Source organism: Carassius auratus, unplaced genomic scaffold (genome assembly GCF_003368295.1).
Source record: "Carassius auratus strain Wakin unplaced genomic scaffold, ASM336829v1 scaf_tig00036686, whole genome shotgun sequence".
Classification (NCBI taxonomy): Eukaryota; Metazoa; Chordata; class Actinopteri; order Cypriniformes; family Cyprinidae; genus Carassius; species Carassius auratus.
Genome location: NW_020526328.1, coordinates 85,567 through 104,134, shown reverse-complemented (window position 1 = coordinate 104,134; position 18,568 = coordinate 85,567). Strand labels below are relative to the sequence as shown.

At 39.4% G+C, this 18,568-nt stretch overlaps 1 protein-coding gene across 1 annotated transcript in view; it reads right to left on the bottom strand.

The window, feature by feature from the left end:
- Positions 1-407: 407 nt before the first annotated feature.
- LOC113082676 (glutamate receptor ionotropic, delta-1-like) overlaps positions 408-18,568 on the bottom strand; it is a gene marked incomplete at its 5' end in the record, with an annotated part of 73,898 nt that continues 55,737 nt past the window's right edge. The window contains 2 exons of the mRNA XM_026254216.1: positions 408-605; positions 8,542-8,715. Of these exons, the coding sequence (XP_026110001.1) occupies positions 408-605; positions 8,542-8,715 (372 nt within the window). The remainder of the gene's footprint in view (positions 606-8,541; positions 8,716-18,568) is intronic.

Below are 18,568 nucleotides of genomic sequence, written 5' to 3'. Positions count from 1 at the left end.
GGTTCAAACCATATTTTTTTTTTTCAGAATTTAATCCTAACCGGGTAAGAAGCGGAGACACTAAATGTCAGTATTCGGCATAGGCATATTGTGCAAACATGATGTTAAAATAATCTGAATTTATGTCATTTTCTTATTATTGGTAAAGTAACATCCCACTCACTCAAGTACAATATTCACTCACCCGCTTCACATCTTTTCCAACGTCTCACCTGTAACTTGTCCCAGGATCTCAAACTGGGACATGAGAGTTTGCCCCATTGCTTCGAAAGTCCATTAAACCAGTTAGCCCAGAAATCCGCCCCTAAAAAAATTTGAATTAAACTTCTGTTTAGAAAGATATACATAATTCAAACCAGACCAGTTTTATTGAACACTACTGGATGTTAGCGGGCTGAGCTAAAAGATCAAATTAAGATGAACTGTAAAGTGACTTCAGACAGCTTTTGGATTGTGTCTAACATGGACCAGCCTCCATTCCAGGGCTTGGTTGACTTCCTCATGCAGTTCAGACTAGCCATGCTGTGGCCATTTCCTGTCTCTAACTTCCGGTAGAAGGCATTGGCCAACATCAGCACACTGTCGTACAGGTACAGGCTAGACACCTAGAGACATAATACACCAAAACAAATGTGGTTGATTACTTTACCATGCACATCTTTACACTTAAAAACCTGACAATGTATAAGGTCATTTAACCATCTGAAAGGGATAGTTCTCCCAAAAATCTTTTACTCACCCTAATGTATGACTTTCTTCACACTCCAGTCCAGTAGGTGGCACAGATGTAAACCTGCTACTCCTGGGTAGGGTTGCACCAGCCATTCGTAAGTTCTTACTTAAATAAGAACGTTAAGTCCACACTAGAAGCTTTGTAAACACTAGCTAGTTTGTAACTAAATCTATACATTATTTGGTTGCACCAATTTGTACATAAGGCAGGACGTAGGTAGTAGTTCGTAAGCTCCCCCGTAAAGTAATGCAAAGTCGCATAATATGACATCTACCATACATCATGCAATAGAAACCTTCAAATATGCGAGCAGAACTTGTTTAAATGCTATGAATTTTAATTTATCCTTCATTCTAACTTATTTTGTCTCAAGAATACTAATGGTAAAAATAAGTTTCCATTGAAAACGAACATTAGTCTACACGTAAGCTATTTTTATATGTAAATAACATTCAGAAACTGTAATTGAAATAAATAAGGATCAATAAATACTGAAAGAAAAAAAAAACATAAGAAATGTCATTTATTTATTATTTCATCTGACATGAACAACACGGACCAGCGCACAGAGGCACACTCTAAATGGGGCGTTAAAGACACGGAAACAAAACAACAACAAAGTATGTTTATTCACATGTTGTTTTCTCTCTCTTAATATGTTCATTAGTATAAATGGCAGCAGCATCATAGAGGCCTAAAGGATTGCAGGTTGTCGGGTAAAAGAAGTGCATATTGATGCAGTTCACTCAGTCTGCTATTTATTCGAACCATTACTCCTGACCAGACGCCTCCGTAAATATTTAGTTTTATATGTAGAGTTAAACTTAACTAAGTGTAATGGTGCAAATATTTTGTAGTGCGTAAGTTGTAAACTTAGTGCCCATTTATGTCAAAACTAGGGTAAGTTTTAACTCATATACAGCTGGTGCAACCGGCCTCTGGGGTTTTGATTGCATTCCAACATAAAGGGTGAACATCCACCACCTACCGGACTTGAGTGTGAAATCTCCTTTTGAGTTCTGCAAAAAATTGTGATTACAGAAGAGTGATACATGTTTGGAACAACATAAAGCTGAGTAAATGATGACAGCAGTTACATTTTGCAATGAACATTCCCTCTATTCTAACAGTATTTCTAAAGATCATAAATGGTTTAAGCACAATCCAATTGCCTTTTTTTAATATTACAGCTTATTCAGCCTATTCAATGCTTGTGTGGATATCCATTTAGTAATTGACAAAAAAACAAAGACAATTTCAAATAACCATATAAGCATTTCTTGGCTTTGTCAAGTTTTTATGATGATAGCTTTCAGTGTTTTGTTGTATGTCAACACACTTAATTCCTAATAAAGGCATTAATGCTAGAGTTTACATCAGAGAACAATGCAAATCTTTGACTTTGATGTAAATGGTACATCATAATGGGGTTCTGAAATTGACACTACAACAGGAAACCAAAAGCACAAGCATCCTCTGACTCATTAAATGTCCTGTTGTACTTTTGGAAATCCATTTCGTATAACTACTTTATTGCAAATTAAAATGACTCTCTTCCTCAAAACCTATATTGTGCACTGCTGTCTGTCAAAAGCTCTGTCAGTTTCTCCAAGTGTGTAGGCGGCCTAAGCCTAAAACATTTAAAACAGCAGCTTAAGAGGGCTGAATGGCGAAGCCACGTACTAAAATTGTTCTCTAACTTTGTGAAAGACAGATTGAGTGTGTGAATGTGTCTGCTCGCTCCTTCTTTGAAACAGAGAGCAAGAAGAAAAGAAAGAGCGCTGCAGGAAATTTTTGCATGACTCTGCTCCTGCCGAGAGCAGCTGTCATGCTGAGAGACACCTGGAGAGAGAAAAGACACCCTGAACGACAGCACTGTTATCGTCAAGGAGACGAGAATCCGGGGGCCGCACGGCCAAACTCAATGTCCCCTCAGACATGTGATCCTGACAAAACAACACACTTATGAGCAGATCAATGTGGAGAGAGAGGAAGAGAGAATGAATGCATGACTGTGAGAGGAAAGAATGTAAGTGAGGGATGCTGGGAGGAATAAAAAACGTCATTTTACAATGAAGATTACATCTTTATCCACTCTCTTTAATAGCTGTCTACATGAAAGATGAGACTGCTGCACTCCTGCTAGAGTCAAGACTGCACACATGAGCGATGAAACAAAACCTTTTTTTTCCAAAACCCTTTACCCTTTTCAAGCGGAAGAAGGAAGGCAAATAGGGATGAATTTATCTGCCTTCTATCCCTTTCATCCAGTTTGCATCCCTGCTAAGGCTGACAACTGGTCAAGATAATACAGAATCATTCTCTATTTACGGGAAAGAACGGCATTCAGTTTAAAATATGACATGCAGTTTGTCATGTATTTTAGCATCTTCAACAATAAGAACTGGATGCTTTAGTATTTATTGCATTTTATTCAGTTTCAAGTGACAAAAGATAAAAGATTGGAATAGAATTCAAACTGGCAACGATAGATGTGAAATGAGTTTACTTTTTATTTCAATGGGGAAAAATCAAGGACAAAATCAATTCCCACCCTACTTTTTTTTTTTTGCTCAAGAATCCGTTTAATTTGGATAAACAAAAAGATAATCGCAATTCCTCATGATGATTTTAATTCATTTACCACCATTTCTGCTTTAAACTAATTTGCACTTGTTTTGTAAATCTGGGTAAAGCTATGATTTGTTTTTTAACACTGATTCTGGTCACACTTTAGTTTGGGAACCAATTATCACTATTAAGTAACAAATAACTATAACTTTTGCTTTGAACTCCTAATTTGCTTCTTATTAATAGTTGGTAAGGTAGATGTTAAGTTTAGGTATGGGGTAGGATTAAGGGATCTAAAATATGGTCATGCAGAATAAGGCATTAATGTGTGCTTTATAAGTACCAATAAACAGCCAATATGCTAGCAATATGCATGCTAATACACGTTTAGTAAATAGTGGGAATTGTCTCCAAAAACTAAAGTCCCCAAAACTAAAGTGTTACCCTGTTTTTGTACTTGCACAGTAAAATTACTTCAAAAAATCTTAGTCTGTATAATGAAGATGTCTAAATACAAAGCAGTTAAAAATGTAACTGTTCATGCTGAGATATTTATGTACAGTCTGGTTGTTTTCTTTAAAGTGTTAAAATGTGTAAGAAGATCAACTGTTATACTGTATATGTAATGTCACAATTTAAAAATGGTTTAGTTTTACAACAGATGCAGTGAAGTTGTAAGCCAGAATCAAAGCAATAGCATCTCTAAAGCATTTTTAGCACTTAATTCAAACAGGCAAAACTATATACAGGCATAGCATAAAGCTGTGACTGTGTTTCATTTCAGTTTACTACATGCTCAGCTTGCCATCAATAGTTTAATGAAATCTTAAGTGTCATATGCGGTATAAAGAAATGGAAAGCATTCCTTATTTGCTCTGCTGAAGTTGGCAACCCTATCAGCAACCTTTCTCACACTGTGGTTATGGTTGTCTGGGTTTATAGCCGAGACATGATCTATTTGCTCATGTAAGAGTTATGTGAATGCAGAAAATGTTAATGTGCCCGTGACATAAGATCACATAATTTCGACCTCTGAGGCTCCTCATTTGTCCCCTAAGTAGTGAAGTGCCTTCAGTACGCCCTGCCAGATGTCCAATTAGTCAGACATATCCTTGACATGGATTCAAGGCTTTGAAAGCCTTTCAAGACTGTGGATTTATGAGTCAAAGTCTTTTCCGCCCGCAAGAGAAACAAAATATGCTATCTGTTTAACCAATGTAAAGGAAAAGACTCACATAGTTACTACTAAGTAACAAATAAAATGCATCAGTGGCTTTACTTCCCTGTGTGCTTCTGTGTGACTGTGAGCTAGATGAAATGATTCCTAACACAACAATGACATGTTTTAAAATCAGTTTGTTCCTCAGTGAAAGCTGCTGATATCAGAATGATCAGGGTGTGCTTTTAAGGATGTGCAATTTAGGCCACAAAGTGGTCTATAAGGAAGCTGTCTGTTAGCGTTCACACTTATCTCAGTGTCAGTTGCTCAGCTGGCACAGGCAGACATGATTTTAAATCAGCCCATTTTCTCATAGGCTTTTTAATTTATTCTCCTGCTCTATAAATATCCTGTCATTGAACACTCTGCAGGTGCAGAAGAATGACAAAGAATGAAATAAAGAAAAAAATATGAACACATTCTTTCATTTTTTTATAAACAATACCATTCCGAAAGGTTTCCAAAAGTCTCATATGATCAGCAAAGCTGCATTTTTTCCTCCCAAAATACAGTAAAAATAGTTATATTGTGAAACGTTATTACAATTTAAAACTATTTTATTTTAGTTTATTTTAAAATGTAATTTATATCTGTGATAGCAAATTACTCTAATCTTCAGCATCACATGATCTGACAAAAGTAATTTTAATATGTAGATTTGATGCTCAAGGAACATTTCTTATCATTAAAAATGTTGAACACAGTTATACTGCTGATTATTTTTATAGAAACTGTGCTAAACTTTTTTGGTATACTTTATTGTCAATATTGCTGAATTGAATATGTCCCTGCTGAGGAAAAGTATTAATTCTTACACACACACATATGTTTGTATATGTACAGTATGTACAGTATGCATATTTATATATATATATATATATATATATATATATATATATATATATATATATATATATATATATATATATATATATATATATATATATATATTAGTGCTGTCAAAATTAGCGCGTTAACGCATTCGATTAATTTGAAATATTTAACGCGTTAAAAAAAAATAACGCAATTAACGCGGTTGCAGTTTTTTTTATCTCCAGTTGTGGCCTATGTGTGTTCAACGTGCACAGAAATATGGATAAGACCAAGGAAGGACTTTTAGACGGAAAGTTTCAGTATAAAACTCTGCCGGATTACTCTTCAGTCTGTCACAAGAAACAGCAACATTAAAATCATGAACTCAAATGTCATTGTTTAAAAAAAACAAAAAAACAATGACTGTAACAGTGCGTAAATCAGACCTTTCTGTAACGCTAACGTTAATAAGCTTAAACGAAAATAATGAAATAATTGTGTAGCGGAGTATTTTTTGTACACAGTGCCACGAACTGTCAATCACTCCTGTACGCGTGCATCACTGTCCTCCTCAGCTGCAGCAACTTGCGCTCTCTCTCTTCATCAAGCTTTAAAACAAAAAGGGGACGAAAAGATCATATTGTCTTTGTGCATAGGCTATAGATTAATTAGATAAATGAATATCTAAATTTGTGCCTTGCCGTCTACGGTATTTGTTTAGAACTTAGAAAAAAGATGCTGCAGCCAATGAACAGCCAGCGGGGGCTGCAGGACGACTCAACCTCCGCAGACAGTTTTTAATGTTTATCAGACAATAAATACTCAAGATTTTGCTTTAGTATAACTCACAACGAGTTTCACACACCTTCTCCGGCCACGTTGAGTTGCTGACACTTAACAGTGGGAAAAGCGACACATGCGCTATTCACTTGTGTAACTTAAGGGTGAATTTGTAATGTAGTTTCTGCTCTGGGTGGGATGAATTAGGAAGCTTGCATTGTGAAGGGCGCTCTGAAAATCGGCAGTGCAGGTAAAAGATTAAAACCTTTATTAAAACAGATGTCCAAATGAGCGTACCGGTACGCTACAAGCACGTTCTGGGCGCACGGAGAGGTGGCGGTACGCTCAAGAGCTATATTTGGAAGTGGCGGTACTGAGTACTGGTGCGTACCGGCCCACTTAAAGCACTGGCAATGACTATACAGCCCACTTAAAGCACTGGCAATGACTATACTTTGGAATTTTTTTTGCAGTCCACTTAGAATTCAACATGAAAATCATTTCTGTTTTTTTATTGGCATTGATTGTTTTGAAATTCAAATGGTACTTACATGCCTGTGTTTTTATTTCTGTAATAAATATGGCTTTCAAGCCAACAGTTAATTTGGAGGATATTGATGGTTTATTGCAGGTATGTTGTTTACATGAGAAAATCTGTGTTACAAGTTAAACATAAATTCCAATAAACAATCATATTTTGAATTTAAATAGTTTCTTTGTCTTGAGTTTACATTAATTATTTACATTTTACATTTACATATCCAAAAAGTTTCAGTCTTTTAATTGCGATTAATCGCGATTAATTTAAAAAAAATTGTGCGATTAATTAGTTAATTTTTTTTAATCGATTGACAGCACTAATATATATATATATATACTGACTCTTAAACTCTGAACCAATAGTGTATAAGTATTTCATGTTACTTACTAAAAACTATTTTGTCAGAATTTATAGCTACTTTTGAAAGACTATGAAAAGATAAATGTAAAAAAAAAAAAAAAAAAAAACACTCAAAATTAAGGCCTATATGAGACACATATATACATAGAATTGGAATGGCATCCCTCACTCTAAATTTATTCCCTACACTCCATCTTGGATGTTGCATGTTGCATCTTGCATCTAGCATTTCTTAGCACTGTATTTGATTGTAGAAAAAAAATCCATCCATAACAAAACAACTGCTACTATGAAGCAGACAGTCCATATGTTACTAAACGTCTAATTGTAAACATTTTGAGTATGTAACAACTGTGATGACACAAGCTTTAAATCTAAATGAATGAAACAAAACAACAAAATTGATATATCAATTAGACGGATAAAAGCACGCCACCCACAGAGCTTTAATTCAGCATTGCGTAAACTGTCAGCATGGTGCATGGAGACCCTTGGCCCGAGGGCTCAGTATCACAATGCCGCAACCTCTTGAGTTAATTAAAACAGCCAATCTGCCACAGCACAGATTCAATCTATTACTCTTACTCTTCAACTTGCACTGTATCCTTAGCTCCAATGGAGGGATGAGAGGCATGCCTGCGGCTCCTAACATGATGCATATCTCCTCGTCCTTTTTTGTAAAGAACTCATTTGTCGTTTTGTGGTGCTGCTTTGGCATTAGCTGGTAAGTAACCCTCTTTCCTCATGAATTATTGAGACAGTGAGCCCTAGAGAAAAGACACATGGATTTGCCATCTGCTCAAGAAGAAGGAAAATGGATTCTAAGACCCAAACAAGGTTTTCATAGAGCCAGAAACAGATACAGTGTTTTAATGTTGTGTAAGGGAGGGGAATGTTTTCACAATTACATTGTAATTTGTCAACTAGTAAAAGCATCAGGGCACAGGCGGCTAATCTGAATCAGTTGTTTGTTACCTTGTTTTGAATTAACATTCTAGAAAAGTTAAGTGATACAACAAAGAAAATAAACCTGATAATTACTGAAGTCATTATGCAGTCTTGCATATACTTCTAAACTGCAAATTCCATCTTGAACTATTGGAGTAAATCTCACCAACACAGTGCAATGAACTCTTGCTGCAGGAAAGCAGCTGCCGTGTATCTTAAATGTGCTATGAATACAAAATAACCTTTAGCAAAAGGCCACAGAATTGAGATTTTTGCTTTAAATCAATCTTTTTTTTTTTTTTTGCAGATCATTGCAAAATAATTCATTTTCTTGCAAAGCTAGCAATTCTGGTCTACACTGACAGGAAGAGACTGTCTTAAGCAACTGACCAATGTATGTTTTGTTTTGTATGTGGCGGTTGCAGATTTATCTGAAATAGATTATACCACAAAAATAGGCCATCTGATGCTGAAACTGCACTTAATGACCTGAACTGACCTTGACCTGTCTATCTATTTCAGATGAATGAGTGTGAATTCACTGCACTCTGAAAAAAATGTTGCTTAGATACGTGCCTCAAGAGACTGCAGGTACCCTTCCTGTGGGTCGCAAAGCAGCGAGGAGATGCGATGGTTGTTCCTCATGCAGCGGATGTTGGTGTCCCTCCACAGGGGGAAGATCTGCCGGATCACTGTCATCCGGCCCAGAGCGCTGTGGACAAGCTCCATGATCTCCGTGTCACTAACCTCCTACACTCATAAACACACACACAAACACATACATAAAGGGATAGTGTGAACACCGATATATTAACTCACTGCACGAAAAAAGCCACCAAACAAATATCTTAAACCATTGGCTGCCCTGAGGACTGTCCCTGCGAGGACCTTTTGCTGGTCTCGCAAACTGGTTGTTATCTGACCTACGAGAGTTCAATACCTCTGCAAAACCAGTAAACTAAAATAAGTAAGGATATTATAAATAAATAACCAGCTAGCATACCATTATTACAATCAGCATGCATTGTGTGATAACCATGGAGACAATCTGTTGACAGTCCTTCTAAATATTTGGTAAAATATGTAACAAAGAGGGTTTTTGAATAATTTATTACACATCATTATTTAGTAATGTAAAGACTAAAATGCACTAAATAAACATGTGATTCTAAAACACAAGGCATCTTACACTTGCCAATTTTGTACAATAAATGACACTAAACAAACACTAAATGACTGCGGATCACACACTAAAAGACTTTAAAATAATTCTGAACACAACAAACTGGTGCAAAAACATATAATTCATTGATTGGAAAATGCAGAACAATGAAAACGATAACAATTAAAACAGGCTTGAAATAAATTTGCGGATGTCGTGATAACATGATTTGTGGTCTCAAAGAAATAAATGCATTATGTGAGTGTACATGGAATTATACAAACAATGCATAAATCAGATATAAATGTTAATAAAGAAAACAATTTTAAGAAAACACAGCAGTGGGTAAAATAAATAAATAAATAGAATTATGCTAAAATGCACAAAAAAGCTAAAGCATAAATGTCTTGCTAGTCAAAGTAGAAGCAAATATCAGCATCAAAACATATCGATCAAATGTCAGAAGTGCTTTAGACTTACTAAGCAACAAAACAAAATGAAGGCCTGTCTGTTTAAAATGTAAAGCATATAGTTTAGTTCATAGTCTTTGAGTGCAATTTATAAACACACTGGAATAGCTCAAGCCTTAAGGAATTGAGAACTGAAACCTACTCTCTCAGTAACGTCCAGGAATGTGACGTACAACATATGGAGAATAAATAATGACAGCAAAGATGGATTGGTGCCTCTGAGAATATGGTGCATGATATTCAAAACACTTTTAAAGATCTGCAATACTTGATTAGCTGCAAACAGAAAACTTCTCAAAGGAATATGTACAATAAATGCCAATATTAAAATCTGTTAAATACTGAAAGCTGTCTTTACAGTCACATTTGATAAATTTAATACATCCTTGCTGAAAAAAATGTATTAGTTTAGAAAAAAGTATTACATTTAGAAGTAGTGCCTATTTTCTAAGAAACAACGAGTTAATAATGAGATTTTGATTTACTGACCTTTATAAATGGAGTATATTCAGTCCTTATAATTACTGTGATCTTAAAAAATATCTTTCTATAATCTTGGCAGCATTCTAAACGTTGGCGTTTTAATTTTTTATTTATTTATTAAATAAATAAATAAGGTAGTAGGAGAATATGCTGAGTTCACAGTGCTGAGACAACTTACAGTGTTGAATGCTGGGAGTTCATAAGCAACCTCCAAACACATTAAATCAAAACAGGCCAGCCCACCCATTAATTGATCTCTGATACCTGTCCCTGGTGAAGGTATTAATTATTCATTTATTCATGAATATATATATAAAGCTTTTTACTGATCAACTGATCAAGGTGTTAAGTATAGTCAGGATTTCTGATGTCCCTGTCTGTAATTAAATCACCGCAGATGTTTGAATCCCTGAACATGCTGCATGAAGCCTGTCATTTAATTAAACTTCAAAGACTTGTGAAAGTAAGAGAATATTCTGACATCTATTAAAGGTCAGAACCCTGAATATAACTGAAGACACATCTGTACAGGAGACTAGGCTTAATGAAACGACATAAATGACATTAAAGGGATAGCAGAGATATTTAATATGTCTTCTCTGAATATTTTATTTCATTTATTTCCAGTAAAATTGTTTATTTAGCACTCTTGTTGTGTTAATCATTTGCAACTGGACTTTTTTGTTCTTAAATGAATGAACTACACTAGGCGTTCTGCCATGACCTTGATGGATGAAAATAAAATTAAGTCATAAATTACTCGCCCTGAAGTCATCCTAGGTTTATATGACTTTCTTTTGTCAGACGAATTCAGCTGGAGTTATTTAAAAAAATTGTCTTTGATCTTTCAAGCCATTTGATGCAGTTTAGCGGGTGTTGTACTCCATCGGTTCATGAGAAGTTCCATAAAAATCTCATCCCATAAAAAAAAAGTGTCTCACGCAGCTCCGGGGGTTGAACAAAGGCCTCCTGTAGCAAATCGATGCGTTTTTCTAAGAAAAAATCCATATTCAAAACGTAATAATCCCTTTAATCTAGCTTGTGCTCACAGTTGTAAATGAAGCAGGTCCGGGGGAAAGAAGTGACTAACATGTGTAGCGCCCCCTGCCCTCCTAAGTGTGTCCTGACCTAAGTTCTAATGGGTGGAGCACCGGGTTCCTTTTATTGGTGTCTCTCGACTATAATTTAAGCCCCCATCTCTGATACCACGTTTTAAAGAGAGTTATTAGTTTCCTAAATGACTAATCTGAAACACGTATCCAAAAGAAATAATTTATTTAACAAACAAAAAAAATATATAATAACAATAAGGAAAATACAATATATAATTATATTTATAGATATATATTAATAGGATGGTATGAATATCAGATATAAATGTTCAGATGATATATATTAACAATAACCACTAGGTAATTTCAATATGAATAAGTACAGGTATTAATATTCAATACTGATAAACCAGTAATACATGGATTAGAATGCTCAGAAAATCCCTTAGGGAAATATACCCAAGTTTACAAGACTCAATACCTTTGGTTTCTTATTTAGCACTAGATGTACACTCTTTGCAGAACAAACTGAGAATTATCAGTGAAAAATAAATCCACTTAATTCACTTACTACTTAGGGCACTTATATCACTAGTAATCCAAAGTAACACGTTTCAGCGTTTTATGAACTGTAACCGTAGACTTAATATACAAAAAAAACAATAGATAAAAGTGGGCCCACTCACACCATAAACACACTCAAACCAACCCCGATGCAGGCCTGATTCGTTGCTTGGGTACGTAGTGGCCTTTAAAATGCAAAATGGCCTCTTCACTCTTCAGTGAGCTAAAATAAGACCAATAAGCAGTACCTGTAAGTCCATACGCAGCTCCGATTTTCGTCAACCGCGGCTCGCACCACCTCCGCTAACAGCCGTCGCTCCCTCGATGCCGGAGGAACACCCAACACTCCCGGTGGCTGGGCGTGCTATCCGGTTGCGGCTGTACAGTCCCTCGTTATCAGAGGACCTGTGAGCGCTTCCGGTGGCTCAACAGGGCTATCTGATCTCCTTTTACTCTTCCCACGTCGACTGTTTTACTCACAACAGCACGATGAATAGGATAAACGAAGTCTAAAATTACAATCTTTCTAACTGAAATCGCTGTATATTCACACAGGCCTCAACGTCTTTCACTCGAAAACGAATCAAAATAAAACAGGCAAACACATTTCCTGTGTTCAATCAGACACTTAACTAACAAAAGACGTATCTAAAGAAATATGAAGACTTAACTCAAGTTTTTTTTGGGTTATTAAACGGGTAGATTTCGATTAGAACCAACCTTTTTGCACACCTATTCTCATATCGCCTCTCCTCTCGTCTTTTTTTCTCCCGACCTCCGGATAAACCAATCACATGAGACTCACGTATATCGGAGGTGGGTATTAACTAATAAACATCCAATCAAACAGGAATCGATCTAACCTGATAGCGAAATCCACGTTTTTGTTCAAGTACATATCAACCAACCCTTAAAGTTTTACTCATTCCCTTAAAGGGGAAACTTACTTTTACAAGCTCTTTGTAGAAGATGCATAGTAAAACATTTAAAAGGACTAATCTTAACAGAATATGGTTATGTTGACATCATTCACTAATAACCTATATGGCTATTATAAATTGGACATTATACATGCACACTTTACATTAAAACTGTTTTATATTCATATAACCCTCCCTGATAAGGGGGTTACACCCTCCCCCTTCTAATTTCTCATGCCCTCATGAGACTAGACATTTTTAGGACTGAATTACTGTTCGGACAGTAGGGCAGGGGTTTGTAGGAACACACTGGGGGCACTGGGCCATTGGGTGGCACCATACAGTGTGGCAGACCTTCTTTGTCTTGGACAGCTCTTCAATGTGAACGACCATCCCTCGATGGACCAAAGTTAATGGCCTATCCGCTGGATGTCCTAGTTCATCATAACACAGCTTAATCACTGGTCTTACTTCTCTCCGGGATTTACGACACACCGGTGGTACTGGTTCATCAGGGGGTACATTCATTGTGTCCTCTTCTCCCCCTTCTAAACTCTGAGCATTCTCAACTTCAGGAAACAGATTTAGGATCTCTTGGGGTTCATTTTCTGGTGGATCCTCTCTCCCTGCACAATCCTGATTTAGCTCTGGTACAACTACAGGAGGTTCAGTTACAGGTTCCAAGTCACGTTGAGGTGATATCGGCCTTTGGTAGCTGATCCTTGCTGGGCTGTAATAGCAGCGATCATCATCCTCACTCTCCGAAGATTCTTGGCTGTCACAGACGATCTGATTAACGTTATCTTCGTTCTGCTTTCTTTGTCTTCTTTTAACCATTTGTGCTCTTGTTACAGGTGGCTGTACCAGTTGGTTCAAGTCCCCAGGCTTAGAGAACCTCACCTTGTCCCCAATGGGTAACAGGTGGTCTCTGTGAAGGGTCCTTATTCCACCCATTCCTCTCTCTGGCTCCAGTTTATAGACTGGTAAGTCTTTAAACTTCTCAATGACCACATAGGGTAACGAGTTCCAGCGGTTTTGAAGTTTATGCTTTCCTGTGCAGGCAAGATTTCTGATGAGGACTCGGTCTCCCCTTTCCAAGGTTTGTGGTTTCACTCTTTGATCATAAAGCCTCTTGTTTCGTTGATGAACCTTCAGGGAAGTCTCAGCCGCTAACTGATATGCCTGCTGAAGATCTTTCTTCATTCTCTCTACGTACTGCAAATGATTGACTCCTTTCTGATTACTAGGGGAGGTACCGAAACACACATCGATGGGCAGTCGAGCCTCTCGCCCGAAGAGAAGACGATAAGGAGAATAGCCCGTTGCCTCATTTTTTGTACAATTATAAGCATGTACAAGCCTGAGGGATGTATTGACTCCACTTACTCTTATTAGCCGGATCCAGAGTACCGAGCATGGAGAGTAAGGTACGGTTAAAGCGTTCTGGTTGAGGATCACCTTGGGGGTGATAGGGTGTCGTCCTCGATTTTCGGATTCCAAGCATTCCCAAAAGTTCTCTTATCAGTCGGCATTCAAAATCACGTCCCTGATCGGAGTGAATGCGTGACGGCAGTCCATAGTGTACAAAGAATTTTTCCACCAGGACTTTGGCCACAGTGACTGCTCGCTGGTCTTTGGTAGGGAATGCCTGTGCGTATCGAGTGAAATGATCAGTTATTACTAGTATATTGGCAATACCCTTGGTGTCTGGTTCCAGAGACAAGAAATCGATGCATACCAAGTCTAGTGGACCAGTACTGGTAATGTGGCTCAGGGGAGCAGACTTTTGAGGTAATGTCTTTCTGGTAATACAAGAACCACAAGTCTTTATGTACTGCTCAATGTCAAGGGCCATGCGGGGCCAGTAAAATCGATCTCTTATTAGCTCCGTCGTCCGATCCACCCCAAGGTGACCAGAATCATCATGTAGAGAGTGCAGGACGGTCTGGTGATATTTGGCCGGCAGAACCAGCTGAACTCTCTCTTTTCCACAGGGGCTTTGGGAAACTCTGTATAGCAACTGATTTCGAATGACCAGTTTTGGGCCTTGACGTTGTAGAAGATTAAGCCCTGGATCAGAGCTCTTCTGAGGGGTAAGCACTTTGCCAACTTCAATGTCATGTTTCACCACTCCGATAATGGGGTCCTTTTCTTGTGACATCTTCAGGTCTTCATGGGACAACTGCTCCATATGACACATTTCAAGTGAAATCGGGCAAGAGTAAGCAGTAGGTATGCTATCAGGTGAAACTCCTAAATGGTCCACAATCCTGACGGATTCGTCATTCCCAGAAGAACTGGCCAACTGGCAGATTGCTTTGACCCCAGACTGTGGAATTTCAGTCCAAGAGGCAGACACAGCAGGGTTGGTAGGATATCGGGATAGCACATCCGCGTCAGTGTTATGTTTTCCAGGCTTGTATTGCAGGCTGAAGTTGTAGGCAGCTAGGGCGGCTAACCAGCGATGTCCTGTTGCATTCAGCTTCGCACTAGTCAGTACGTAGGTAAGTGGATTGTTATCGGTTCTAACAACAAATTGAGCTCCATATAGGTAGTCGTGAAACTTATCGACAACAGCCCACTTCAATGCTAGGAATTCTAACTGGTGAATGTGGTAACGCTGCTCCGAAGTACTCAACTTTCTGCTAGCAAAGGCGACGGGTCGAAGTCCCTCAGGATGCTCCTGGTTCAAAACAGCACCAAGGCCACTCAGACTAGCATCAACGTGGAGTACATAAGGCAGGGAGTTATCAGCGAAGGCCAGTACTGGTGCATTGGTTAGGCAGTGTATAATGGCTTTGAAGGCTTCTCCACAGGACTTGTCCCATCGTGCTCCAAAGGGGTCAGTCTCCTTGTAGTAGTTCTTTCCATTCCTCTTTCCTGATCCTTTTACAGGTGGGTAGCCTTTCGTGAGCTCCGTCAAAGGTCTTACTACTGAGGAGTACCCCTTAATGAAACGGCGATAGAAACCGCAAAATCCTAGGAAAGACCGTAGGGATTTCAGGTCTGTAGGTTCTTTCCACTGAGTTACGGCTGACACTTTCTCTGGATCTGGAGCTATTCCTGCAGCTGAAACAATATGCCCCACATATTTGACCTGTTGCTGACAAAACTGACACTTGTCGATAGAGACTTTTAACCCCCATTCTTCCAGGCGATCCAGAACTTTCATTAGTCGCTCCTCGTGTTCTTCGAGTGTTCTGCCGAAGACTATAAGGTCATCAAGGTAGACGATTACCTGTAGGAGGTGCATGTCACCTACCACCCTCTCCATTAGCCTCTGAAATGTCGCTGGGGCCCCAGTGATACCTTGTGGCATTCGTTGAAATTGGTAGAACCCCAGTGGACATATAAAGGCCGTCTTTTCTCGGTCCTCAGCGGACATAGCTATTTGATAATAGCCGCTTCGCAGGTCTAGGACTGAAAACCATCGGCTACCAGTCAAACAGTCTAAGGCATCATCAATCCTGGGAGTGACGTATTGGTCGGGTATAGTGCGGCTGTTTAAGGTCCGATAATCGATGCACATCCGTACAGCACCATTTTTTTTTCGAGCTATCACAATCGGTGATGCATACGGACTTCGGGACTCTTGGATGATGCCTGCCGCTAGAAGATCTTTAAGGTGGCGTCTTACGTCATCAATGTCGGCTGGGGCAATGCGCCGTGAACGTTCTCGGAAGGGGCGAGGATCACTCAGTCTAATCTGGTGTGTGACATCTTTGGCTAAGCCTACATCCCATTCCTCAGTGGAGAACACATTACTCCGCTCCGCCAACTTCAAACGTAATCTCTTTTCCCAGCCAGCGGGTATTGGGGCCTCCCCAAAGTTGAATAACTCCGGATTAAGGGGTCCTTTGGATTCTGGAATGTCATGAGCCACTGTAACGGTGTCTGTAGGGAAAACATGGGCAACTACAGTACCCACTGGAATTGAGAGATCTTTGCTTGTCTCATTGTGAATCAAGACTCTGAAGTTATTCACATCCACAGCTGATGAAGGCATTACTACAGGGGAAACAAACAGTCCTGAAGGAAGTGGATCTACAGGGGAGGCTTCAATGAGGAAGATATCTTTCCTCAAGGGTTTGTCAGACTCAACTTTGCATAGGGCATACCGCTCCCCTCGTGATGGGACTTTGAAAGTTCCAGGGCCCTCCCATATGACTTTGCCTTCGGGTCGATCTGCCGCAGAAGTTTGTCCACTTTGTGGTAAAATACGGACTGGGGGTGTCTGAATTCTCAGCGAATGGGCACTGTTTTTTCCACTAGTAGCCCCATTATATGCTGTCAGTCGTTGAAAGAAGCTGGCATTGGTTCCAATGATTACTGGGAATTGTGTCGGTCCTTGGGGGTCTGGGCAGACCAATGCAAGGATGGATATGGTCTCTTCAGCACCAGTGAGAGTTTCAGGGAAGGTAACATCTATGACAATGTATCCTTTGTAAGGATAACTGCATGAGCTGAGACCCCAAATGGATAATCCAGCAAGGGGATGGATGGGTACATCAGGTAGGTGTCGGGAATACCAGGAGTCAAAAACAATGGTCACTTGAGACCCGCTGTCCCACAAAGCATGACACGGATGGCCACCTATCTTTACCTCCACGGTCGAGGCTGGTCCAACTAGTCCCTTGGGCAGACCATTGGGCTCACTGCTGTGCACATGGCTGTTTTTAGAAAAACAGGCTTGCTCTCCAGATGGGTTGCTGTTGGTTGTATCACTCCTCATTCCTTTTGCTTTCCGTAAAGAATGGATTAATTTAGTGATTACCTGGGTGGCATTTTCGGGAGCTTGACACTTTGTGGAGATGTGTCCGTCTTCTCCACACCGGTAGCAAAAGTAATCTTCCATGTTCCTTGAGGGCTTGGATCGCTGCTGGACTGAAGCATGCGGTTGGTGTAACTGGGCATGACTAGCTGAACTACTTGAACTGACACTCATTACTGCTAGCTGTTGTTGCAGCTGAAGTACTTGCTTTCTCAAAGACTGAACTTCAGAATCCTTTGTTACTCCTTTGTGATCGGAGGGGCTTGTTTTACATAGGTTGGCTCTAGATTCTAACATCATAGAGGATGCTGGTAGGCTATTCAAGCGGTCACTTTCGAGCTGAGTCCTCAGTTCTTGAATTTCTGCTTTAAGTTCTCGCACAAAAGCGGGACAGTTATTCCCCTCGTCCTGCAAGTGTATGGACTTTGCTGTAGCAGTAAACTTGCGTCTAGTGACTTCAATTTCTTCAGCCTCCCTAATCTCATTCAACAGGCTCAGAAAAGTTGGTGGGTGTTCTTTTCTCTCCCTTAACCTCAATTGCAAAAGCATCATATCAGATTCGACGGCTCCACGAATCAGTTGTTCCACTCTTGCCTTGTCAACATTGGTGGGAGACAGTCCACCTCTTTGCACAACTTTTGTCAGTGATTTTTCAACTCTTCTCAGGAAATCAGAAAGTGTCTCACCTGGACGCTGTCGAAGAAGCCGAAAAGCGAAATACAAATCCTCTCCGGACTCTGAGGAGCCAAAAGTACTTTCCAGAGCTTCAAGGTACTGCTGCGAGCTGGCATCAGGACTGGACATACGGACAGCTTTAATGATTTCTAGGGCTGGTCCCTTTAAGCTTTCCACAATTCGTCTCCGTTTCTCTTTCTCGGAGCATTCACATTCAGTTATCATCATCTTAGCTTGCTCCATCCAGTGCTCCATGGTTTCTTCTCCCGTGGGGGTCGGAACAATACCAGAGAAAGTACGTAAACGACGGTAAGCATTGCTATCACTTGGAGGTCTTATGGTTTTCTCTAGGATCTCCCCCACTGCACGAATGATTGACTCAGGGGAACTGGGACTTGCACTCAGAGGAGGAAATAGTGCTTGTAGATCTGTCATAGACTTCCCTTCATCCCGCAGAAACTGGGAGAGCTTGTCAGCAAATCCTGAGGGAACAGTACCTGTTGGGT